This window comes from Papio anubis, chromosome X (genome assembly GCF_008728515.1).
Source record: "Papio anubis isolate 15944 chromosome X, Panubis1.0, whole genome shotgun sequence".
NCBI classification, from domain to species: Eukaryota; Metazoa; Chordata; class Mammalia; order Primates; family Cercopithecidae; genus Papio; species Papio anubis.
This window is the reverse complement of record NC_044996.1, coordinates 130,689,562-130,716,761: the sequence shown is the minus strand read 5'-3', so window position 1 is coordinate 130,716,761 and position 27,200 is coordinate 130,689,562. Positions and strand designations below refer to the sequence as shown.

At 38.1% G+C, this 27,200-nt stretch overlaps 2 protein-coding genes across 5 annotated transcripts in view; one reads left to right on the top strand and one right to left on the bottom strand.

Moving 5' to 3' along the window:
* The window catches only part of FANCB (FA complementation group B), a 30,379-nt gene extending 29,562 nt beyond the window's left edge, over positions 1–817 (bottom strand). For 2 of the 3 annotated variants that reach the window (XM_009197227.4, XM_009197226.4), the window contains exon 1: positions 553–817. The gene's annotated coding sequence lies outside the window, so the exon portion shown is untranslated. The other variant, XM_009197228.4, reaches the window with a different exon arrangement.
* Positions 818–954: 137 nt separating this feature from the next.
* The window catches only part of MOSPD2 (motile sperm domain containing 2), a 49,350-nt gene continuing 23,104 nt past the window's right edge, over positions 955–27,200 (top strand). Inside the window, exons 1-5 of one of the 2 annotated variants that reach the window (XM_003917428.4) lie at positions 955–1,100; positions 1,252–1,321; positions 21,168–21,323; positions 23,759–23,845; positions 25,529–25,683. In XM_003917428.4, the coding sequence (XP_003917477.1) occupies positions 1,092–1,100; positions 1,252–1,321; positions 21,168–21,323; positions 23,759–23,845; positions 25,529–25,683 (477 nt within the window). In that variant the 5' untranslated portion in view covers positions 955–1,091. The remainder of the gene's footprint in view (positions 1,101–1,251; positions 1,322–21,167; positions 21,324–23,758; positions 23,846–25,528; positions 25,684–27,200) is intronic. The other variant, XM_009197230.4, reaches the window with a different exon arrangement.

Below are 27,200 nucleotides of genomic sequence, written 5' to 3'. Positions count from 1 at the left end.
CTTTTATCATTTAACTTTATATAACAATTAAAGATTTCACAGATATTTTGCTCATTAAGCATCTCATTAAGCATGCTACTCACAGAATAGGCCCTCCAATGCTGGAACAAGTTCTTATCCCAAACTGTATCTTGCAAAGTACCAATGAGTCCAGAATTGATTTATTGGTTGAACATTCTGTGTCCAGATGTCACAGATACTTGAGTTGTCAGGTACTTAACTGAATATTTAATACTTGTACAGTAATTTTGTCAAACATATGGAATAACTTATTGTAAATATGTAATTAAATAAAGATTTAATTTTGCTCATTAAGCATCTCACACTCCAAGTTGGAAGGATACTGAAGGGATGAAAAAAAGCTTCAAGAGAAATAATCCCCGAATGTAGCACTTAAAATCCAATTATAATTCCAAGGAATGGCAGACCCAGGTCTCGGAATGCCCGCTTCCTTCCCTCTCTCCCGCAATGCGGGGACAAGGGGAGGAAATGCAGCCCCATCGTCCCCTCTGCAAAGTCCCGGGAAGGGAAGACTTGCCAGCCCCATCCTACCTCAACGCAGCGGCAACATACCGGATGCCCCACGCGGATACTGTATCCATCGGCTCCAAACCTCCCGCCAGCGCGCTGCATCCTGGGAGGCCGGACGGAGGCTGCGTCGTCGAACGCAGAGGAGGCGGAGCCTAGAAGCCAGCCAGGTTGCCAAGGGAGGCTGAGGAGGCGGGGCCCTGGGAGTGTTGTGAAAGCAAATAGCCGGCAAGCTCTCTAGGGCGGAGCTCCGCAGGGGAAGCGCCGGCGATCTCCCGGCTGGCGGGGGCGGGACCGCAGTGCGGGGGATGTCGCGGGGCGAGGCCGGACGAGAAACGAATGGGACCTAGGCTGAAGGCCTGGTCCCGCCTCCAGACCCAGGCGTCCGCATTGGATTGGGCGGTGCGGCAGCACTTCTGTCCGCCTTCCGGTGTCACGCGACCGCCTCCCCTCCCACCCTTCTCTGTCTACCTCTGGGCGGGACTGGCGGGTGATGAGATACTCGGTTGGCGACGATAGAACGGGCGACGGCGACAACTGCAATCACTTCCACGACCGTGATCATGGCCGAGGTGAGGAGCCTATTGCACCGCCGCTGGCCCCCCGGATCCGGAAGCCGCCTCTAAGGCCCGGGGACCGAGCGCTCGTGTGCAGGTGGGCTGGGTTGAGGGTAAGCGGGTTGATGGAAGTAGTATCTAAGGTCCGGTCATGTCTCCCATCCAGAATCACGCCCAGAATAAAGCCAAGCTCATCTCTGAGACCCGGCGGAGGTTCGAAGCTGAGTATGTGACAGGTGGGTACTCTGTTCCGGGTGTGCAGTGAGCATCCCCAACTTTGCTGGAGTGTTTGTGAGTGTATTTGTGGGAGGTGTTAGGTACCCTTTCAACCCTCACAAGAATGATGCTGGGCACGTCTCAAAGGTTTTCCTCTCCATCACAAGCCGTGTGCGCTGCTTCAAATGGTCAAGTGGTGTGTCCCATGCTCCCTTTAAAGGATTAATGTAAGTTGGAAATCGGTTAAGTTTTTAGCATGTCCTCGTGTTTATGGAACTTGCAGGATACTTGTTAGGCCCACAAGACGGGTGACATTGTCCAGTCCACGGTTCCACTGCTGGCCTTTCACCAGCAACACTAGAGAAAATGTACCTGGAAACTTCCATAATACTATTGATGTGTACTTAATCGGGTATACAAATTCCTTGGATATTTTGCTTGATCTCGCTTTCATACAACCCAGCATGCTACCCACAGAATAGGCCCTCCAATGCTGGAACAAGTTCTTATCCCAAACTGTATCTTGCAAAGTACCAATGAGTCCAGAATTGATTTATTGGTTGAACATTCTGTGTCCAGATGTCACAGATACTTGAGTTGTCAGGTACTTAACTGAATATTTAATACCTGTACAGTAATTTTGTAAAACATATGGAATAACTTATTGTAAATATGGAATTAAATAAGGATTTATATGTTGCCTGCCTTAAGATTGATTATAATCCTGACCCTGCCACTAAATAGCTTGTCTATTCAGAGCCCTTGTTTTCATATCTATGAAGTGCAAATAATATAGTAGGATTAAATTTTAAAAAAACATATATCAAACTGTCTAGCATGTCTTAACATATAGTAGACTCTCTGTGAATATTTTGCCTCAGTTGTCATTTTGGTTACTGTGAAAGGAGTGAAGCTTCTACATCTTGGCTAGTATTCAGCAGAGGTTCCCTGCAACTTTAAACCATCCTAGATTATACATCAGTTGATGACAGAACAAATCTGGAAATCGGTTTCAAATACTTGTCAGTAAATCTTTTCATACCTCCTTGCCAATTCTCTTCACACCCCAAACTTTGTTCCGGAGAGTTGCAAAAGCACTTGATTCACTTTTCACCCAGAGTTCCTATTTCTAATAATATAGCTGGTTCCAATAGAGATCATTCTTCAATTGCTGTCTACAGAAATGTAACTATTATAGCAGTGAATACATGGTTTATAATATTTTACGAAGTAACTCAGAATTAGACCTAATGAGCTAGTAACACCCCAATAGTCATTTATTTATGCTGAAGGAAGGAAGCAGAATACAGGCAGAAATTAGGCAATAAACAAGATCTTAAAGGTCATCTTGGGGCAACCTTCTCGTTTTTAAAATGAAGAAAGTGAGGTCTAGAGAGATTAAGAGATTTGCTCAAAATCCCTGATGTTATTGGCTAGGCCAGGACTAGTGTAAATATCTTCTGATTTTCACTACAGTAATCTTTTGGCAATACCCTGATGTCGGATTAGATCATGTCACTCTCCAGCTTGAAACCCTTCAGTGCCTTTCCAACTGCGTTTAGAATAAAATCCCAATTCTTTATGGTGGCCTGTAATTCAAGGCCATGTGTGATCTGGCTCTTGCCAGCCCACCACCCCCTATCGTCATCTGTTACTACTCTGCTTGCTTAGTGCAGATTTGACCACGGTTCAAAGTAAGATACATGTTATATGTTGCAACCCAGTACAAACATGTGCACACTCACATAACTGAAGCAAAAGTTCATTAAAGAATACTTCTGAAAACATGTGACTCTCTGATGTATTTTTTCTATTTGACTTCCTTTTAAAAAATGCAATTACCCACAAACTTAACATCGCAATTTAAAATGTGACCCCCGGTTTGAAAAACCACAGCTAGCCACACTGCCTTGTTTGTGTTCCTTAAACAGAGTGAGGCTGTTTCCATCTCGGACCTTTCCACTTGTCTTTGCTTGGGAAGATTTTACCCAGGTATTGCTCATGGCTTGGTCCTTTTTTCTCTTCAGTGTTTAAATGTATCTGAGAGGCCTTCACTGATTATTGAATGTCTCCCTGTGTTGTTTATTTTCTCTGCTTTACAGCCCTTATCGTAATCTGTAATTATCTTGTTCATTGGTTTGTATGTTTTTCATTTTCTCCAGTAGAATGTACATGGGTTCTGTAGCAGCCTATAGACATTTAGAGCAGAGGCCTTGTGTGTCTTACTCACCTCTGTATGCCCAGGACAGTTCTCAATATATACTTACTGAATGGGTATAGCAATACTTAAATATGTACATAAGAAGATTAGTCCAATTTTAAAGATTTGCATGGAAAAAGAAAATAGAAGCCTTTGAAGACCTTCTTACCTTAAGGTTTCAGTTGTTTCCTGGAATATGGCAACAGATAAAGGTAGAATTGGAAAGTGATAATAAAAGGGGTTTTTTTTGGTTGTTTTTTTAGTTTGCCTGTGTTTTCCCCTTAGAATTTGCTTTTAGTAATTAACTCAGGTGTTTAGAACATCCACTTTCCTTATTTTTCTTTCACCGTTTCTATTGTCATTAACAGTATTTTGTTCCAGAAGAGGCTTAAGGCAGACTTAAGCAAAGTCGATGAAAGGAAAATATTTATTTTCTGCAAGTGTGTCACTTCAAGCACAAACTGTATTCCAGAAATGCTTTTGGAGGTAGGTTCTTAGGAATGCCAAGCACAGTTTTGTGTCCATAGAAACTAAGTTATCATTATGTATAGATTTTTAGCTGGCAAAAAGAATAAAATATTAGCCCATAATTATGGTACTTGTTTCCTTATTGTTTCTGAGAAATTCCATGCTGAGTCTCAAATGAGAAACGTTTCCCATTCTTTCTTCCTCTTTCTCATGCCCAAGAGAAGAGACTAATCTCTTGTGACAATAATTTATTAAGTTCCTTAAGTACTCATTATATGCCTAATTCTGGGAAGCAGTGTATCAGTATTAGAGAAAGAGCAGAGGAAGGATAGAGCCCCTTCTCAAACTACTACAACCTAGTAGAGGCATTAAAACAAAGATAGCTATTAGAATTAAGGTAAATTGTATTAAGAGTAATGGTGCTAAAATATTTTCTGTAGAAATCAAAGAGAGAAATAACATCTGGATGGGGTGACTAGTTTAGCACAGAGTTAGAAAAACATTCATTAAAAAGGTGGTGTTTCTCATGAACTTCGGAAGATGGTAGAACGCAGCCAGGTGGAGAAGGTGATCCAGGCAGATTGAATAGTCTGAACTGAGGCACTGAGGTCAAAAGGTATGGGGCATGTTCGGAAGCAGTAGGAAGTCTACTTTGATAACCTTAAGGAGGGTAAGCACACATGGCCAAATACAGTGGAAATATAGTGTAGAGAGCCTTGGGCACCAAAGTGATGTGTTTGTACTTTAGTTAATATGGAGAGCCATTGAGAGGTTTATGGGTTTTGTAATTAGGTTTGTTGTCTAGCTTTACAAGTATATGAATTCATTTAAATTAATTTGGGTCATACCAAAAATATCTGGAGAAACCCCCATAAACTCACCATTCAGAGATAGGTGTGATAACAGTGGATACATTGTTTACTGTTTACGGTCTTTTATCTTTTTTTTTTTTTTTTTTTTTTTTTTTTTGAGACGGAATTTCACTCCTTGCCCAGGCTGGAGTGCAATGGCGCAATGTCGGCTCACCACAGCCTCTGCCTCCCGGGTTCAAGCAATTCTCCTGCCTCAGCCTCCTGAGTAGCTGGGATTACAGGCATGCGCCACCATGCCCAGCTAATTTTGTATTTTTAGTAGAGACGGGGTTTCTCCATGTTGGTCAGGCTGGTCTCGAACTCCCGACCTCAGGTGATTCGCCTGCCTCGGCCTCCCGAAGTGTTGGGATTACAGGCGTGAGCCATTGCACCCAGCCTACAGTCTTTTTTCTATACATTTAAGAAAACAAAGTTAGAAGACTATTCTGGGCTAGGCGTGGTGGCCCACGCCTGTAATCCCAGCACTTTGGGAGTCTGAGGCAGGTGGATTACGAGGTCAGGAGATCGACACCATCCTGGCTAACACAGTGAAACCCCGTCTCTACTAAAAATACAAAAAAAAAAAAAAAAAAAAAAATTAGCCAGGCATGGTGGCGGGCACCTGTAGTCCCAGCTACTCGGGAGGCTGAGGCAGGAGAATGGCATGAACCCAGGAGGTGGAGCTTGCAGTGAGTGGAGATTGCACCGCTGCACTCTAGCCTGGGCAACAGAGCAAGACTCCATCTCAAAAAAAAAAAAAAACTATTCTATATATAATTTTGTGTGTTATAAAATACATTTTTATTGACATGATTTTATTTCTATTTATGAAGTAAGCAACATTGTATAGCTATTCAATATTTGGTTCTATAAATAAAAGATAGTTTTCTTATCTTTTGTCTTAGATAGTCCCTTTGTGGACATTTAGATTCTTTCCAGTTTCATTTAATACAGTTTTTTTTTTTGTGCAGTAGTTCAGATTATTTCCTTAAGATTCATGTTCAGAAACTGAATTATTGGTTTTGAGAGTGTTTATATTTTTCAGGCCTTTGATTATATGTGCTAAACTTCCTACATGGAAGTTGCACCAATATTCATTCCTGCCAGCTTGTAGGAGAGTGTTAGTCTTACCACACCCTTACTCATATTTAGTGTTGTTATTTCTTAACTGATGGTTGTTTTAGTTTGCTTTTGATTGCTAATAAGAGTAAATTATTTTCATGCATTCACATCCATTTGTAGTTTAAACATTTTTTTATTAGTATGACTTTTAATATTGGTCTGGGCTTTTCTTGTTTGTGTCACTTTTACTTTTTTTCAGTTTTTGAACATATTCAAAATTACCCATTCCTTTGTGGTTTCTTCTATGGCTATTAAGTTAATAGGTTGGTGCAAAAGTAATTGTGGTTTTTGCCATTAAAAGTGACTTTCTAGTCTTTTCATTTTTGTTTTGTTTTGGTTTACTATTTTTTAATTTTGAGTTTTGGAATTCTGTTTATGTACAAAACGTATAAAACATGGATAAAATAAATACCCATGTGCTCACTACTCAGCCAAAGAACTAGAGCCTCCCAGTACTTTAGAAGCCTCCTGTGTATCCCCGTGCCTGCTATTCAGGGAACAGTTACTTTTTCTGCATTTGATGTTACTCATTCTCTTACTTCTCATTAGTTTTACAGCCTATGACATATTCATCACCGATACTTCATTAGGTTTTGCCTCTTTTTGAACTTTATATTAAAGCTGAATATATTTTTTCATGATTTACTTCTGTTGCTCAAAATTCAGTTATATTGTCAGATATGACTAATTTATTACTTTTTATGGCTGTCTAGTAGTTCATAGGATGAATATACCAATTAATGGGTTTGGGGTTGTTTCTAGGTTTTTGTATCATGTACAGTATAGCTATGAACATCCTTATACATGTCTGGTGCACACATGCAAGAATTTCTCTTGGGCAGTGGTTCTCAAAGTTGGTTCAAGAACTGGGGTTCCTTGAGGCCGTTGCAAGGAGTTTGAGAGGTCAAAATTATTTTCATAATACTAAACTACCATTTTCCTTTTTCACCTTCATCCTCTCACAAGCATATGGTGGCATTTTCCAGAGACTGGGTGGCATATGATGATGTCGTTGTTCTGATGGCTGATAGACTGTGTACTTTATGTTCTCATGTCTAATTCTTTTTCTCAATTTTCATACCTAATACAGTAACTACCAATAAATATAACCCATATCAACAAAGAAGCTTTTGGAGGGTCTGCAATTATTTGTAAGAGTGTAAAAGGTGTCCTGAGACCAAAATGTTTGAGAACTGCTGCTCTAGGGTTTGTTCCCAACAGTAAAATGGGTAGGTGGTAGAATAAGCACATTGTTTCTTGTTCAACTTTAGTAGGTAATGCTGAACTGTTTCCCAAAGTGATTGTACCAGTTTTCATTTTAACCAGCAGTATTTGGGCATCCTTACTTTTCTACACCCTAACAGTAGGCACTGCAAGTTAAAAAAACTAATAATTGCCCATCTGATGGGTGTGTTGGGAGATCTCATTGTGGTTTTAATGTCTTTGAATACCAGTGAGATTGAGCGGTTTTTTTTTTTTTCATACCTTTATGATAGGACCTTTGGTTTCTGCTTCTGTGAAAATTACTCCTTCCAACTCTTCTTGGTCCTTATTTCTTCCATGTAAACTTTAGAATCAGCTTATCATATTTCTGCAAAACAAAACAAAAACCACTTTTGCTGGGATTTCAGTGGTATTATGTTAAATCAGAATGTAATTTCATGGAAGTTGACATTATCATGGTTGAGTCTTTTTATCCAAGAACCTGGTATATATTTGTGTCTGCTAAAGTCTTCCTTATTGAAAGATTTATAATTTTCCTTATAGTGGTTAACACAATCTTTTGTTATATTTCTTCCCAAATACTGTATGTGTTTTATTTTTGTTGTTGTTATTTAAGTGGTATGTCTTAATATATATTTTCTAAATGATGGTTGCTGGTTTATGAGAAATATAGATGATTTTTTTCCATTAATATTGAATTTACTCTTATAAATTCTGATAATTTACCTGGGATTTTTTATGTACATAATAACCACCTTGAAATATTGATCGTTTTCTTTCTAACTTTCCAATTCTTAAATCTTTCAATGCTTTTCCTTTATTACATTGGCTGGAACTTTTAGAACACTGTTGAATAGAACCAGTGGTAATAGCCTACTTACCTTATTCCTGATGATAGAAAGATAGCTCTGAACATGTCACCATTAAGTATGATCTTTGTATATACCCTTTATCAAAGTGAAGACATTTTCTTCCACTTTTGGTTTGCTAGTTTGGGTTTTTTGTTTGTTTAGTTTAGTTCCGATCATGATTGATTATTGCGTTTTACTAAATGCAGTTTCTTCATCTGTTGCACACATTTATTGTATTTGATGACATTTTCATTTGGTATTTCTCCTTTACTGTGTTAATATGGTAGATTACATTGATAAGATTTTAAAAATAAATTGCTAAATTCAGTTTACTAATAGTTTAAGAATTTTACATTTGTATTCTTGAATTGGCCTATAATTTTCCTTTCTAGTGTTTTTCTTGTGCAATATTAACATCAAGATTATCTAAGCTTCAGAGTGAGTGTTCCCTCTTTTCTATTCCCTGTAAGATATGTTCATTGTTTAGCACAACCTGATTCCCGAAATTCACTACTCCCCCAATTTATTATTGTTGTTTTATGTGTCAGTGTTTGTTTACTTACCATGTATTTACTACTATTTTCTTCCTGAGTTTCAGATCTTGTATCCTGGGTCATTGTTGTTTCAACTAAAGTATAACCTTCAGATTTCTCCTGGTGGGATCTGTTGGTAGTAAACTTTCTTGGTCTTGAAAATACCTTTATTTTGTCCTTGTGTGTGTGGTTTTTTTTTTAATTAAGCAGTTAGCTTTGAGGAATGCCTTCATTTTGTTAGGCTGAAGGAGACGATGTGGTTAGAGAAGTAGGAGAACCAGGAAACCTTATTATCGTGGATAACAAAAAAGAGAATTTCAAGGACAGGAAGATAAGCAGTAACTGGAAAAAACTCCTGTAGGGTAAAGGGAACATATAACAGGGATTGTCCTTATTGATTACTCTTTCTTGAAAGGAAAATGACATTTAAAATGTAACTATAATACTGGAGAGTTTGCCTGTGTGTCTAGACTATGAACCACTCAAGGGACTAGCTCAGGCTCCACTCATCTTTGCATCTGCAATACCTGGCTCTTTTAGGCTAGCATCTGGCAGGTGATCACAGATTAGTGCTCATAACTAATGAGTTATTATTATTTCCAAGTGAGGAAGCCTTTAAAAGATAGATAAATAAACAGAGACACTTGGATTTGCTTAAATTCTGCTCCATCATTAACATTCTCAAGATCAACCTTTTTAAAGTTGTCATCATCAGAATAAGAGGAAAAGATTTTAAGAGGTTATGAGATGAATGGATAAAGACAATGTGGTATATATGCAGCCATAAAAAAGGATGAGTTCATGTCCTTTTTAGGGACATGGATGAAGCTGGAAACCATCATTCTGAGCAAACTGTCGCAAGGACAGAAAACCAAACACCGCATGTTCTCACTCATAGGTGGGAACTGAACAATGAGATCACTTGGACACAGGGTGGGGAACATCACACACCGGGGCCTGGCATGGGGTTGGGGGAGCGGGAGGGATAGCATTAGGAGATATACCTAATGTAAATGATGAGTTGATGGGTGCAGCACACCAACATAGCACATGGATACATATGTAACAAACCTGCACGTTGTGCACATGTACCCTAGAACTGAAAGTATGGAAAAAAAAAAGGAAGAAAAAGAAAATGTAATATATATATATATATATATACACACACACACACACAGTGGAATACTATTCAGTCTTTTAAAAAGAAGGAAAGCCTATCATTTGTAACAGTTTGGGTGAACTTGGAGGACATGTTAAGTGAAATAAGCCAATCCCAGAGAGACAAATACCACATGATCTCACATAAATGCGAATCTTTTAGATTTTTAACGTTGAACTCATGCAAGTAGTGAATAGAATGGCTGTTAACCAGGGGCTGGAGGGTGAGGGTTGAGGCAGGAGATTCAAGAGATGTAAGTCAAAGGAAACAAAATTTCAGTCAGACAGAAGGAATAAGTTCCAGAGATACATTGTACAACATGGAGACTATAGTTAATACAATGTATTGTATACTTGAAAATTGCTAAGAGTGTAGATTTTAAGTGTTCTCAGTACAAAGCTAAGTATGTGAAGTAATGCATGTCAGTTAGCTTGATTTAGCTGTTCCACAATATATAAATATCATGTTGTATACCATAAATATAATTTTTGTCAATTAAAAAATTAATTTTTAAAAGAGAGTTATCAATTTATGTCCTTATTACATATCTAAAAATATCAAGACTGCTTTAGAGAATATCAGATTGTAACTTCACATTGGAGACTTGAGTGATAAATTTGTGTTGGGATAGAGAATTGGTAAACCTATTTATTTTTTAATGTTTCTTTTCAGTAATGACTTTTTGCAGTGCCTAGCGAATACTCTTTTTTTACTCATCTCTTTAAGTTGTTTATACCTGTTCGTCATATATCCTCATTCTGAATGGTTAGGGAAATGTGCGACTCTAAAGAGTCTGTTACTAGGGGCCGGGCACAGTGGTTCACTCCTGGAATCCCAGCACTTTGGGAGGCCAAGGCGGGTGGATCACCAGGTCAGGAGTTCAAGACCAGCCTGGCCAAGATGGTGAAACCCTGTCTCTACTAAAAATACAAAAATTAGCCGGGCGTGGTGGCGGGTGCCTGTAATCCCAGCTACCTGGAAGGCTGAGGCAGAGAATTGCTTGAACCCGGGAGGTGGAGGTTGCAGTGAGCCGAGATTGTGCCACTGCACTCCAGCCTGGGCAACAGAGTGAGACTCCATCTCAAAAAAAAAAAAAAATAGAGTCTGTAACTAGAATACTGTCATTTCTAAGATATCAGTTTGTTTTTAGTCGTTGTCATTTGGAAAGCTTGCATGAGAGGAGTGGTCTGTTTACCAAATCTACTGTGTGCTCTTGATAGTAGTACTCTATCATATGAATGTTTGAAAATTTACCCTCTAACAAGAATTTTGGTTTGATAAGATCTCTAGGAGATTGAGTAGTGCTCACAGAAATTCCTAAAGGATTTTTTCTTCCTGCAGCCAATAACACACCTCTAAATAATCCATGGATTACGAACTTCTCAGCAATGTGTGTAATTCTTCTGCTAAATAGCCCATGGGTTAAAGAGGACATCACAATGGAAATTCCAGAGTATTTAAAGTTAAGTGTATCTTCTAAAAACCTACAGCAAATGTCATGTTTAATTGGGGAACTTTAGAATGATTCCCATAAAGTCAGGAAAAAGACAATGATTTCTGCTATTATTTCAATAATTCTACATTATATAGGATAACTTAGTTATGAACGTGGCAGGAAAATATGAGGTATAAAGTTTGCCAATCTTATCATAGGCTTATGATAACAACACAAAAACTTCTAAACTGCCTAATCTAGCAAAGAAATGTAAGGCTTTTATGGGAAGATCAAGGGTAACTTTAGCTTTATCTATGACATTCTAGTCCTTTTATTTTAAAAAAAACTGAAGCCAGTAACTTAATATTTGTTAATTTTGGGGTACAGCTACATAAGTATTTGTCAACATCATTTACTATTCTATAATTTTTTAACTTTTCAAAAGGGAAGGAAAAAAACAGTTTGTTAGTGAAGTTCTGGGTCCTCATTGAACTCAAGATCTACTAGGGGATAGACTTGTACATGGCTAATCATTCAGTAACAAAGATTTAGCATGTACTTACTGTGTGTTGGGCAGAGTTGGAGGGAACAGGGTGTGACTTTTCAAAGTCCCTGACCTCGTGGAGCTTAGTAGAGGAGACAGCATCAGTCCCACTCCTCTCATGCCATCCCCTATTTAAGGAGCTCCTCTCAAAATGACTGACTCTTACTATTATTTTATTAGTTCTGATGAAATTGGCCTTACATTCTCCCATTTGACCAAAACGAGCCAAGTGAATGATTATAGATAGTGTGCTTATGCCAAGACCTTGAGACAGAGTCTGTAATATACAGGAATAGACCAAGGTCCATTATATCTAATTAACCTGGATAACTGGCTGGTGACTAATGAGGACCTGGGGAACAGTTTTGAAACTTTGCTTGTTCAAGTGTACTAAGGAATCCAGCTCTTGAAGGATAAGAACTGAAACAGAAAGCACCTCCCCTTTTTGCAATAGACCAGAGATCAGCAAAGTCCTGTTTCTGTATGACACTTGAGCCAAGCCTTTCAAAGGTTGTTACACACACACACACACACACACACACACACACACACACACACACGAGAGAGAGAGAGAGAGAGAGAGAAAGAGAGAGAGAGAGAAAGAAATAGAGAAAGAAAGAAAGAGAGATAGAAAGAAAGAAATCAGCAACAGAGAATGTAATATGGCCCTCAGAGTCTTAGATATTTGCCATCTGGGCCTATACAGAATAAGTTTGCCAGCCCCTGCAGTAGAACAACAGTTCTCGAAGTGTGATCTCTGACCAGCAGCATCAGCAGTATATAGGAACTGGTTACAAATACCAATTGTCAGATCCCACCCAGAATTAAACAGTCTAGGGGTGGGGCCCAGTAATCCCAGTTTTAATAAGCCCTCCTAATCATTCTGATATGTGCTGAAGTTGAAGAATCACTGCTATAGACCAATGGCTTAATCCCATTATAAAAGATTACCTGTCAGTCTCACCAGTTTCACAAAAAAGTGGAGATTCAGAATAGGTTGTGGCCAACTAGCAGAGAATAATCTTGAGGGAACATTTTGTTCTTTTGTCTTGATCACACTCATTACTGACATTTACACAGTCCAGCTAATAGAAATAGTCCATCCAATACAAATGCTCTTTTAAGGCCCTAGAAGCACTTTCAGTGGATCTGTGCTCAGAGTCATGGAGAAATAAGAAATCCTAAGATGTTTTAAACTACTATAATGATCTAGAGTTATATGTTTGCTGCTTTGGAACATTAACTGTTCTCTAGTTTTCATTATCAGAATACTTTCATATTTTTTCAACCTTTATCTGAAATTTAGGCACATTTATAATAACAATATACTTCCAAGATTTTCCTTCCTGGTTAACTAATAGGTAAATTTGAATTTAGTCTTCTTTTCATGGTTAGCATTCTATCATATGTTGATAGAAATTCATCTGTATAGTGTTTAAGTTTTTCAGTGTTCTTCATCTTTCTAAGACTGTAGGTAGACAGACCTCATTTTCATTTTACAGAGAAGAATAGAAAGCCTAGAGCCTGCTTAGCTTCACTATACATGGTGGCATGGGTCTTCCAAGTCCATCATTCTACTCTACATCCTGAATGTGGCCAGAAATTTTCTCACGTTGTTAACCTTAAAACACAATTTCTGACCTGTTGGTAACATCACTAGCCAACAAATGCAAGAGAAAAAAAGAAAAGTTTATAATAAAGTTTGCTATTTTACAAGTTAGAACTATAGTTTATCTTACAACACAATTTTTAAAAAATATTAATTTTTTTATTTAAAAAATCGTATGTGTAAGAGAAACAGTGAGAACATACACATGCATGTGTATTGAGAGACGTGAAAAGCTGAGACAGGTCATCTTTACCTTGGAACATTTAATACTGTGTGTTCCTAGAGTCATATCACCATTGTCTTGTATCTTTAATTCTTTCTCTGCCAAATTATGGACTTTACAATTTATTTGGTGGTAATACACTTGTATAAATGTAAGAACAATTTACAGAGCAAAATTTATGTTAGAACAAATAAATAGTAGAAAGGGCCAATGAACCACAGGGTGCTGGTAGTTCATTAAGAAGGTTTCTTCATGAAGGATTGGCTGAAATTAGCTATTTTAAAGAAATACAGAGATGAGGCTTAAAAATCCACTACTTGGAATTAATGTTGTTTTTGATGTGGTTTTCACCGGTATTATGAGACAAGGTATCATTCGTGTATGAGGACAAGTATTGGGAGAATACACACACACACACACACACACACACACATACACATATCTTTTTATAAAACTGATCATATTCTGTTCTATTCACACCTTCTGATATGGTTTGGCTCTCTCCCCACCCAAATCATCTTGAATTATAACCCCCACAATTCCCATGTGTCATGGGAGAAACCTGGTGGGAGGTGATGGAATTATGGGGGCGGAATAACTTATACGCATTCTCATGATAGTGAATGAGTCTCACGAGATCTGGTAGTTGTAAAGGATAGGAGTTTTGCAAACCTCTCTCTTTGTACCACCATCAAGTATAAGACGCTGACATCTCCTCCTTGCCTTCTGCCATGATTGTAGGGCCTCCCCAGCCATGTATGGAACTATAAGTCCATTCAAACCTCTTTCTTCCCCAGTCTCAGGTATGCTTCATCAGCCATTATGAAAACAGACCCAACTGAGTGTATGTGTATATATATATATATATATATATATATATATATATATATATATATATATATATATATATATATATCCTATTAGTTCTGTCCGTCTAGAGAACCCTGACTAATACACCTTCTCACCCTCATGTCTACACTTTAATTGTTGATAAAGTTTTTCAAAAAAATGTCCTAGGTGTGTGTGTGTATGTGCATTCATGTGTGTTTTTATATCTTTAACCTTTTTGAGTGTACATCTTTAGCATCTTTCTGTAACATGTTGTCTTAGTCAATTTTGTGATGCTATAACAAAATACCTGAAATTTCATCAGTCTTAGTCCATTTATCTTGCTTTAAAGGAATACCTGAGGCTGAGTGATTTATAAAGAACAGAACAGGGTAATTTATAAAGAACAGAAATTTATTTTCTCAGTTTTGGAGGCTGGGAAGTCTCCGATCAAGGTGCCAGTATTTAGTGTCTAATAAGGGCCTTCTTGCTGTGTCCTCCTGTGACAGCAAGTGGAAGGGCAAGAGGAGGACACTGCTACATGAAGCCTCTTTTATGAGGGCCTTAATGACATTCATGAGGGAGGAACCCTCATGGCCTAATCACCTCTTAAAGACCCTACCCTTAATCCTGTCACATTGGCAACACTTGAATTTAGGAGAGACTTGCTTCAAACCATAGCACATCTGAACTTACCAAAGGACTGGTTTTCTGAAATTTCCAATCACTTGAGGGCTCAGTTGTCTGTAGGCTGTGTATGAAAGCAGAAAATTGTGTTGACATAAGCACAATTAATTATCACCCTTGGCCTTGTGCTTCCAGGCCATGTTTTCCTTACCTTCAATGCTCAGTTTATCATGTTTGTTTCTCTGCCCTTTCTATCTTTACTTCCCTCACCTTTCTCTTCTCTGTGTCTCATTCTATCTGTCTCTCCCCCGTCTTCCCCCTCACCCCTCTCCTCTGTCCTGTTGTCCTCTGTCCTCTTCTGCCTCTACTTTTCTCCTTCCTCTCTCCCCCAACCCCTATGTGCCTAGCTCTCAAATCTTTATCTTCTCTTTTCTTTCCCCCACTCTGATTTCATTTCTATTTGTCTAGGAGTAAATGGTCAACAACTAGCATGTTATATGTAAGAACATTAATAAAAGTCATTTTAATATAAATGGGGATTTCTAATTTCAAAGATCAACATTGCTGAAAGCTATCAAAGAGCCATGGGCTTTAAATTTCTTGGTAATGGGCATTCATTTGTTTATGGTATCCCTAGTGATGGTACTAGCAGTGGTGGGAAAAATGACAACAACAACAATAGTGTTTTATTCTTCTTAATATGGCTAATATTTGCTGAGTTTTTACCACTTGCCATATATTGTTCTAAGTAATTGGTTTTTAGAATATATCTGGGGACCCTTGGGGATGGCCAAGACTTTCAGAAAGCTATGAGGTCAAAACTGTTTTCATAATAATGCTAAGATATCGTTTGCCTTTTTCACTTTCTTTACATTTGCACTGATTACACAGAAGCAATGGTGTGTAATCAGTACTGGTTGCTTCGCCCAAATCAAGGCAGGTAGTCACTGTAGTCTTCATTGTCAGCATTCTTAGTTTAAAAAAAAAAGCCAATTTTATTTTAGAAAGTCCCTGATAAAACAGTAAATTGTATTAAGTCTTGACCCTTGAGTACATGTCCTTTCAATGTTCTGTGTGACAAAATGGGGAACTATGCATAAAACATTTCTGCATGCTAAATATGTTTGAGTTGCCAACTGAATTAGTCACCTGTTTCACAGGCCACCCTCTTCATTTGAAAAAAAAATTTTTAAATGTGCTTTGAATAGTGATGAATTTTCAAATAGCAGAGCTAAACAACCATCTCTAAGATTACCTACCACAGAACCACTCATTTTATAGATTAGAAAAATACAACCCAGATATTAAAAGCCATATCCAAGACAACACTCTTACAAATGCATGATTTATGGCTTCATCTTATATTTTATAGTGCTTTAAATTTCCAGATACTTTCATATATATATACTTTTTCATCTGATCCTCATACAGCATTGTGAGTATGTAAAACAGCTTAAAGATAAGGAAATTGAGACTCAAGGAAGGCAATTCTCTGAATACATTTTATATTTTCCTGGCCTTTCAGCTATTATCTCTGAGGGCCTGAAGTAAGGCAGTGCAAATCAAGAAGAGATAGAATTCATAAAACCTGGCGACTAACTAGATGCAGAAGAAAAGGAAATGAAGGAGCCAGGGAATTTCCTGAAGTTGTTTTGCTTTGTTTTGTTTTGTTTTTTTGTATGAACCTTAGGAGGGTATGACTAACTGAGAAAAAAATGAAAAGGAATAGATTCCATCAACAGATGTTTATGGAAGGCCTTTTCATTGGCACTACTGTAATCTGCTTTGGAGGATGCTTAGATGTATAGACTGTCTGTCTCTACTGTCTATTTGGGAAATATGTCTTCCATGCCAGTAACTCTTATTTCAAGGTAAAAGTAGTAAGCACCTTAAGAAAAGCTTAGTTCAAGTCCCATAAAAGTAATTGCTTTTGCATCAACCTAATACTTCTAGACTCAGGGAAAATTTTCTGGAAAGGGGAGCGTTTGAAAGGAGACTTGCAGAATGGTAGCATTTGGATGAGCAGAGACAAGGGAAGTTCAGTTACAGAATAATAGAGCAGGGCAAGGAAGGAGGAATGTCTGCTATGCAAGTTAGTGTGAATACAGTGTGTGTGTGAGCAGCTGGAGAGTGTGTGTGTAGAAATAATTGTCCCTGTAATAGAAAAGAGGGAATCCTCCTAACTCATTTTATGAGAGAGGCCAACATCATCCCTGATACCAAAGCCTGGCAGAGACACAACAAAAAGAGATTTTAGACCAATATCCTGATGAACAGCGATGCAAAAATCCTCAATAAAATACTAGCAAACCGAATTCAGCAGCGCTATCCAAAAAGCATCCTGCATGATCAACTGAGCTTCATCCCTAGGATGCAAGAGCTAGTTCCAACATGCATAAAATCAATAAACAATCTCCAGCATATAAACAGAACCAAGACAAGAACCACATGATTATCTCAATAGATCACAGAAAAGGCTTTTGACAAAATTCAACAGCCCTTCATGCTAAAACACTCAATAAATTGGTGATGGAGACATGCATAAAATAATGGCTATTTGCCAATAGAGCCCACAGCCAATATCAGCATACTGAATGGGCCAAAAAACAGGAAAATTCCCTTCAGAAAACTGGCAGGTCAGGCATTACCTCAAAATAATAAAGAGCTATTTATGACAGAGCCTGACCAATATCATGCTAGATGGGCAAAACTGGGAAAAATTCCCTTTGAAAAGCTGGCACAAGACAGGGGATGCCTCTCTCACCACTCCTATTCAACATAGTGTTGGAGGACTACAAGCGGCTGGGAGCAATCCAGGCCAGAGAAAAGAAATCAAAAGGGGTATTCAGTTAGAAAGAAAGAAGTCAAATTGTCCCTCTTTACGAATGGCCGTTGTATATTTAGAAAACCCCATTGTCTCAACCCAAAATCTCCTTAAGCTGATAAGCAGCTTCCTTCAAAGTCTCGGGATAAAAAATTAATGTGCAAAATCCACCGTTATTATACACCAGTAACAGATGAAGCAGAGAGCCAAATCAAGAATGAACTTCCATTCACATTTAAGCTAAAAGAGATAAAATACCTAGGAATCCAACTTACAAAGGGATGTAAGGACTCTTCAAGGAGAACTACAAACCCTGCTCAGTGAAATAAAAGAGGACACAAACAAATGGAAGAACATACCGGCATGCTCATGGATAGGAAGAATCAATATCAGCAAAATGGCCATACTGCCCAGGTTATTTGTAGATTCATGCCATCCCCATCAAGCTACCAGGTTTGCTTCACAGAATTGGAAAAAACTGCTTTAAAGTTCATATAGAACCAAAAAGAGCCCCATCACCAAGGAACAATCCTAAAGCCAAAAAGAACAAAGCTGGAGGCATCCACACTGCCTGACTGAAGCCTATACTACAAGGCTACAGTAGCAAAACAGCATGGTACTGGTACCAAAACAGAGATATAGACCAATGGACTGGGAACAGAGTCACTCAGAAATAATACCACATCTACAGCCATCTGATCTTTGACAAACCTGGAGAAACAGAAATGGAGAAAGGATTTCCCTATTTAATAAATGGTGCTGGAAAATTGGCTAATATGCATAAATTAAAAGAGCTGGATCCTTTCCTTACTCCTTATCTGAGAAAATTAATTCAAGATGGATTAGAGACTTAAATGTTAGACCTAATACCATAAAGCCCTAGAGAGGAAAACCTAGGTAGTACCATTCAGGACATAGGCATGGGCAGGAACTTCATGTCCTAAAACACCAAAAGCAACAACAGCAGCAAAAGCCAAAATTAAATAAAATGGGATCTAATTAGAAACTAAAAGGAGCTTCTGCTGTAAAAGAAACTACCATCAGGTGAACAGGCCAGCCTACAGAATGGGAGAAAGGTGCGTCACTCATCTGACAAAGGGCTAATATCAGAACCTACAAAGAACTCAAACAAATTTACAAGAAAAAAACAAACAACCCCATCAAAAGAAATTGGGCAAAGGATATGAACAGACAGTTCTCAAAAGAGACATTCATATAGCCAACAGACACATGAAAAATTGCTCATCATCTTTAGCCATCAGAGAAATGCCAAATCAAAACCACAATGAGATACCATCTCACAGTTAGAATAGCCATTAAAAATCAGGAAACAACAGGTGCTGGAGAGGATGTGGAGAAATAGGAACACTTTACACTGTTGGGTGGGATTGTAAACTGGTTAACCATTATAGAGAAAACAGTATGGCGATTCCTCCGAGGATCTAGAACTAGATGTACCATATGACCCAACCATCCCGTACTGGGTATATGCCCAAAGGATTATAAATCAGCCAACTGCTATAAAGACATGTATGTTTATTTAAACTTTATTCACAATAATAACAAAGGCACTTGGAATCAACCCAAATGTCCATCAGTGACAGACTGGATTAAAATGTAGCTATACTTGCCATGGAATACCTATGCAGCCATAAAAGGATAGAGTTTGTGTCCTTTGTAGGGACGCTTGATCTGGCTAAACCATCATTCTTAGCAAACTATCACAGAACACAAAACCAAACACACATGTTCTCTCTCGCTAAGGTGGGAACTGAACAATGAGATCCTTGGACTCAGGAAGGAACATCACGCAGAGGCCTATCATGAGGGAGAGGAGAGAGGAGGGAGGGATTGCATTGGGAGTTATACCTGATGTAAATGGCCAGAGTTGATGGGTGCTGATGGGAGGTTGATAGGTGAAGCACAGCAGCATGGCACAGAGTATACATATGTAACAAACCTGAGCGTTATGCATGTACCCTAGAACTTAAAGTATAATAATAAAAAATTTAAAAAAATAAAATAAATAAAAATAAATAAAAAAAAGAAATAATTATTCCAAGAAATTATTGAAAATGTTGGCCAGAGTCTGAAAATAGTAAATACCATAATATGGCATACATGATCAGTTTTCCATAGGTACTTAGTTAAATTTTTTTTACTGTTTTTTTATTGTTGTTGTTGTTTTCTTTTTTTGTCCTTATTTTTGTATTTAATTTTATTTATTTATTTTAGACAGAGTCTCACTCAGTTACCCAGGCTGGAGTGCAGTGGCACAATCTCAGCTCACTGCAACCTGCGCCTCCCAGGTTCAAGCGATTCTTTTGCCTCAGCCACCCGAGTAGCTGGGACTACAGGGTGCACCACCATGCCCAGCTAATTTTTGTATTTTTAGTAGAGAGGGGGTTTCTCCATGTTGCCCAGGCTGTTCTCAAACTCCTGACCTCAGGTGATCGCACGCCTCAGCCTCCCAAAGTGCTGGGATTACAGGCATGAGTCACCACACTCAGCCTACTTAATTTTTTTTTAATGACACTTGCCAAACAAATGTCTTTTTAAAGTACAACTTAGTTATGTCTTTACGTATGAAATTTCTTTATTTTTCATTGACTTAAGAATTTCAAGTTCAGATAACATAATTGATCTTCCCAGATGTTGGTGTATAGTTTTAGAGAGGGCTGTACCAAATATTTTACTCTGGTGTAATTTTTAACATCTGTAGTGGCTTACTTAAACCTGCAGTCTTTAGATAACTGTATTCTCCTCACACTTGGAAATTCCATCAGTCTTAGTCCATTTGTGTTGCTATAAAGGAATACCTGAGGCTGAGTGATGTATAAAGAAAAGAGGTTTATTTGGCCCATGGTTCTGCAGGCTATGCAAGAAGTATGGTGTCAGTATCTGCTTCTGGTCAGGACCTCAGGAAGATTCCACTCATGACATAAGACGAAGGAAAGCAGACATCACATGGTGAGAGAAAAGGCAAGAGAAAAAGGAGGAGGTGCCAGGCTCTTTTCAACAATCAGTTCGAGTGTGAACTAAGAGCAAGAATTGAGTCCTTGTCATGAGAATGACACCAAACCACTCTTAAGGGGTCCTCCCCATGACCCAAACACCTCACACCAGGCCCCACCTCCAACACTGGGCATCAGATTTCAACAAGAGACTTGGGGGAACCAAACAAATCATATCCCAGACAATAGCACCATCAATCTTTTAAATGGCACTTTTATCTGAACTACATCCCTGAGTCTATCCTCAAATAGCTTAACTTTGTCTTCGAAGTCTTTCTTCTCCTTTGCCATTGGTGGTTATTTTTCACTGCAGAATTAATCTGACTTGGATGTTTATTCCTGTTTTTTCCCTAGATAAGTCAGATAAATATGATGCACGTGATGTTGAAAGGCTACAACAAGATGATAACTGGGTTGAAAGTTACTTATCTTGGAGACATAATATCGTAGATGAAACACTGAAGATGCTCGATGAGAGTTTTCAGTGGAGGAAAGAAATTTCTGTCAACGGTAAGCTGTTCAATTTAACCTTGACTGTAATATATCCTGTATAAATGGTATTGTTTTACATTTATCTAATCATGTATTTGCACATACTCCTAGCAGCCATCATAAACACCAAAATATATTTATAAAGACCCAGTAATACTTTCAAAGGAACAGCTTATAAGTCTTTTTAGTAGAAACATTCATAAGGAAATCAGATTACCAAAGAGCAGAATCACACTCAGATTCTTCAGTCACAGCAGAGTTTCCTAATCTGTGTTTAATTCAGTACCATTAAGCAATAGCAAGACAGTAGCTTTGCTACTAGGCCTAGAAATAAGGAGATACTGTCCCTTTTTCTCAATTATTTCCTATGCCCTTCTCTATCCCCACAGTTCCTTATGCTAATAGGTTAATAGGTGCACCATATAGAATTGTTAAATGAATGAGAGTCACCCCAAAAATGCAAGCTTATCCCCAGGGAAGCCTATCACAGTCTTCTCTTTATATTGTTTTTATTTTTTTTGGTACATAGTAGATGTATATATTTTGGGGTACATGCAGCCTTAGCTTCTTAATTTCTAAGTCTGCTACTAGATTCAATTTTTTCCCAAAAATGGGAGTTTCAAGTCTTGTAGTTTTATAATGGTCTTCAAGTACATGATGACCTGTTAGTTCTCTCCTCCAAAAAATTGAATAAGAAGAAACTGACATAACTTCTGATTTCAGTTAGGCATAAAGCAGAATTTTCTGTCCTTGAGGATTATAACCTCTGAAGTGACTTCAATCTGAACACTTAACACAAAATGCTCAACAAATAAATCTAGAGCAGATACTCTCCTCACTCTTCATGCTTGCAGAAGGAATCCCTGAAAAGGGGAGTAGTAAGAAATAACGTGATTGGAAATTTAACAACCATAGGTAATTTCAACAGTGAAGTATTTATTAACCAAAGAAATATAAATCTGATATTTCTAAACGAATTAAGTACCGAATAAATATTTAAATTCAACAATGTTTGTTTTCTTACATAGAATTGCTATTTTCTGGTGGAAAATAGCAGAGATCTGGTAAAAGGGGATGGGGAAAGATAAATCTTTGAAAGGTCTTAAGGTACTGCTGGTGAATGAAACAAAAGCATTGGCATTTACTGCCTTGCTATGTTGGTCCTTAGCCTTCCCAAAAACTGGAGAGGCACTCTGTTTGTTCCTCCTGCTGAAGTTCAAGTTCTCACATTTTTTGTTTTCATTTCTTATTTTCTCTTTTCTTTCTTTCTTTCTTTTATTTTGAGACAGGGTCTTGCTCTGTCACCCAGGCTGGAATGCAGTGTTGTGATCATAGCTCACTGCAGCCTTCAATGCCTGGGCTCAGGTAAGCCTCCCACCTCAGCCTTCTGAGTAGCTGGGATGGCAGGCATGTGCCACCATGCCTGGCTAATTTTTATTTATTTATTTTTAATTTATTTATCATTATTATTATTATTATTTTTGAGATGGAGTCTTGCTCTGTCGCCCAGGCTGGAGTGCATGGCGCAATCTTGGCTTACTGCAAGCTCTGCCTCCTGGGTTCACACCATTCTCCTGCCTCAGCCTCCCGAGTAGCTAGGACTACAGGCGCCCACCACCAAGCCTGGCTAATTTTTTGTAGTTTTAGCAGAGACAGAGTTTCACCGTGTTAGCCAGGATGGTGTCAATCTCCTGACCTCGTGATCCACCTGCCTCAGACTCCCAAAGTGCTGGGATTACAGGCGTGAGCCACCACGCCCGGCCTAATTTTCATATATTTATCTTTGTAGAGAGGGAGTCTCACTGTGTTGCCCAGGCTAGTCTCAAACTCCTGGCCTCAAATGATACTCCCGTGTTGGCCTCCCAAAGTGCTGGGATTTTATGAGTCACCATGCCTGGCCATTTTTCTTGAAGTATTTTCCACTTTCCTAAAGGTTTTTAAATGCATTAAAGTCTACTAGATAACAAACTTCGTATTAGATTGGTGCAAAAGTAATTGCAGCATTTGCCATTATGTTTAACTGCAAATACCACAGTTACTTTTGCACCAACCTAATAGAAAAATACCATTTTACTAAAGAAACCAAAGTGATTTTTTTCTACTAATTCTGAGGCTGCAATGTGGATATTTACTGGAATGTTCTCTTGAAACTCTGATGGTGATTGTTTGCAAGTCATTATGTGAAACAATCAAAATGTGGAAATGTATACACATAAATAATGACCTCTCAGGGGAAACGGAGTTTGTCCATTTTGGTCACCTGTGTCATTATTTAGTTTGTTTCCTTGGTAGGAAACACCACTTTGTATTGCCAGAGATTTTCTTTTTGAATGTTTGGGTACATTATATCATTTTTAAATATCAGAACTACTACATAACATTATCTTTACATTATGAGTTTTATTTTTAAACCCCTAAATTACAACTACTGATCAAAGCTTACCACTTTTTAGACCTTAATGAATCCTCCATTCCCAGATGGTTATTGGAAATTGGTGTTATTTATCTGCATGGTTATGACAAAGAAGGTAACAAATTGTGTAAGTATATTTATGTTCTGGCTTTTCAAGATTTTGAGATTGAGATATCTATGTCAACTGAATTAAGAATTAGCAGAACTTTCTCCATCTGTAGCACTCCTCAAGTCTACTGCAATGAGGGATTGGTAGAACCATTTTTACAGAGTGTTAGATACTTAGTAGCTGTACATACTGTTTGCATTATAATAAAGTAGGCAATAAAGGCAAATGCTGTATCCTACAGCATAAACAAAGTTATTTAATTCAGAGTCATTATCTTCTTTCTAATCTGACTGTGATATTAAAACTCAACTTAGTGTTTTTATGGAGAATTTTTTTTGACAGTCGCTAAAGGTTGCTAAGTAGGCCTTTTCCTTTTCAAGTCTCCCATAATCTCACTCTAGCTTTTTCTGAAATGTGTATTATAATGAAAGGAACAGTAACAATCATCTCTTTTGTTCCAATGACTCCCCTGTTATACCTCCCTCCCACTTGCCCCAAATCCAGCCTGGTTTTGTACCAGGGATGCAACTTGGCAGGCGAGTTTGAGCCCCATACTGAACAGATGTCCTGCACTCATCTTCACTTCTCCATAGCATGTTGTCTGTCCCTGTTTCAGCAATACTCTTTTTGCATTTTTCTCTTACTGCCACCTCCTCCTTTTCAACCTTTTTTTCTCATTTTTCTTCTTCCTCCTGTCCCTTAAAGGTGTTTCCTAGGCTTTATTCCTTTCTTGCATCTTTTACTTTACAGCTGATACAGTCTCCTAGGGTGATCAATCACGAGCATCTTGGCAGCTTTAGCTACCTCCCCCAGTACACTATTGACCCCACACTATCCCCAGGACACATGTACATACCTAGCTACCCACTGACTGGCCCCACCTGCCTGTCAGCAGCCTTTAGCACAACACACTACTGAACATCCATGCCCCTCCACTTGCTCACTTTCTGTATTGCCCACCTCAGTCCCACTCATTGGCTCTTCCTCTAATATAGCTTCAATTTGGCCTTTTTTCCATCCTCACCAGCTACTTCCTCAATTCAGTTTCTAACTACTACCCCTTTGCCCCAGTCCCTTCCCAGGTCATAACCTGGTGGGTTTCCTTCTCTGCCTCCTCCACTCTACCCTCTGTGCTATTGCCTGAAAGGTGTTCTAAAATAGGAAAATCAAAATGCCCTAGAGTTTCATTCAGAGTCCTTCAAGTCCAGTTCTTTCCTATTTTGCTTCTCCTCTCACCACTCATCACATTTCATCTTAGCTACTACCACCACCTGAACAGTTTACCGTGCTCCACACACATGCACGGCACTGGCTCATGCCTCCATCGCCCTGTGTCAGTATCTTTCCTCTGGATGGAACATTTTTTCCAGTGCTCGACAAAAGCAGTGATTTTCTTTTTTGTTAAGCACAATGCAGAGCACATTTAGATTATTATCAAATAGTGTTTGTTCATCTGTATTTTCTTTTCCGTCTTACAAGTGAAATTTGTTTATTTCCTAAGGGAAAGAAACAGTCTATCTCTTTGCTACTCTTTAAGGCTCCCAAGTGCAACTCTTTCTCACTGAAAATAAGAAAGAGATGTTTTTGATCTAAGAAACAAAATGAATTGTAAATGAAAAATGTCAAGGGAAAGACAATATATATGTATAATAATAATATAATGCCATAAGTCTTGTTCTTGTTTTTATCTTCTGCTTAAAGTCTGGATCAGGGTGAAGTATCATATAAAAGACCAGAAAACCATATCGGACAAAAAGAAGCTCATAGCATTCTGGTTGGAGCGTTATGCTAAGAGGGAAAATGGGAAACCTGTAACAGTGATGTTTGACCTGTCAGAAACTGGAATAAATAGCATTGTAAGCATTTTTCATTCATTTCAAATCAGTGTTTATCATGGCTTCCTCGCTTTCTCCTATCCTTGCTGCCAACCACATATTGCTGTAAAATTGAGGCAACTAACTTGTATTAGGGATTTATTTTTTCACCTTGCAGTGTGAGTGTAGTCAAACATGGAATAGGGCTTGCAAAGAATTAAATTTGTTTCTGTATTTGGCGTTGAAACTGTTGATTTCCTAGAAATGTTCCTTGTCTGAGACACAGGATGGGGAGGTAGCATGTCAAGGCTGGCAAGGTATGAATCGATGTGATAACTGTGAACTTTGATATCAAAGCTAATATCCTATAGCACCTGCCCCGGTGTGTGCCACAGAGTAGTATATTCAGGAAATATCAAGTAAGGTAATATACCATCTCGAATTTGTTATATTCATACCATGTTTTACAGTTGCAAGATGTTCACATGAGTTTTGCACATACAACATTTTGTGATTTTATTGAGTGTTTTTGTTTGCTTGTTTGGATTTGTTTTCTATCTGTTTGATTTGGTTAGCTTTGCAAACCAGTTTTCTTCAGGTAATTTTGCCAAGCTTGAAAAATAAGTAAAACCTACCTGTCTTTAATTTGGGTCCTTGTGGCCTTAGTGATACCTACAAACCCTTCAGCAGCAATTGAGATCACTTGGCACATTTATTCTAACTACAGTCTCTTATATTTAATCTGTGGCTGATTCTGATAGCAGTAATGTCGAATTCGCAGACGTGCTCAGGGCAGTGTTGAAATCTTTTCGGAATTCCATTTGGCAAAGTATGTTAAGAACCTTAAAGTGTTTGTATTTATACTCTTTGCCTGGTAACCAACTTCTGGAAATCTATTCTAAAGAAATAACCCTGAATACAGAAAAAGCATCATATATCAAAATATTTTCTCAGTGTCATTTAAAGTAATGAAAAATTAGAAAAGAAATGTAAATGTTCAACATGATGAAATGGCAGATTATGGTATATCTAATTGATGGAATATATATAGCTATGTAAAATGTTGTTTATAAGGAATTTATAGTAATATTGGAGAGCACACATTTTTCTGAGATGAAGAAAGCTGTTTGATTATACATACTGTAATATGCGTGTATACTATACCATGGTGATACATAGCCCAACAAAGGAAACTGTAGCCATTATAACAAACACCAAATAGGCTAGAGAGAACTGCTAACAAGAGTTTTTTTTGCAGTGGCAGGACCACAAATTTTTTTTCATGTTTCTATTTCTCTTTTTATTTTTCAAGGATCCGATGCCCTGGAGTTTTCCAACCTCGTTTCCTTGTCAATGGGTTTTAAATTAGAGAGAGTAAATTATTTTATATCCAAAATCAAAATCAATTTGCCTAGATAAATAAATATGCCATAAAAATAAATCATGATTCTTTTATCCTTTGGATATGATAGTTTCCTTATTATAACCCAGAATCACGAAGAATAAATGTTACTATTTTTGTTGCCAAGTATAAGGAAAGAGAATTGACTTGAACTGTT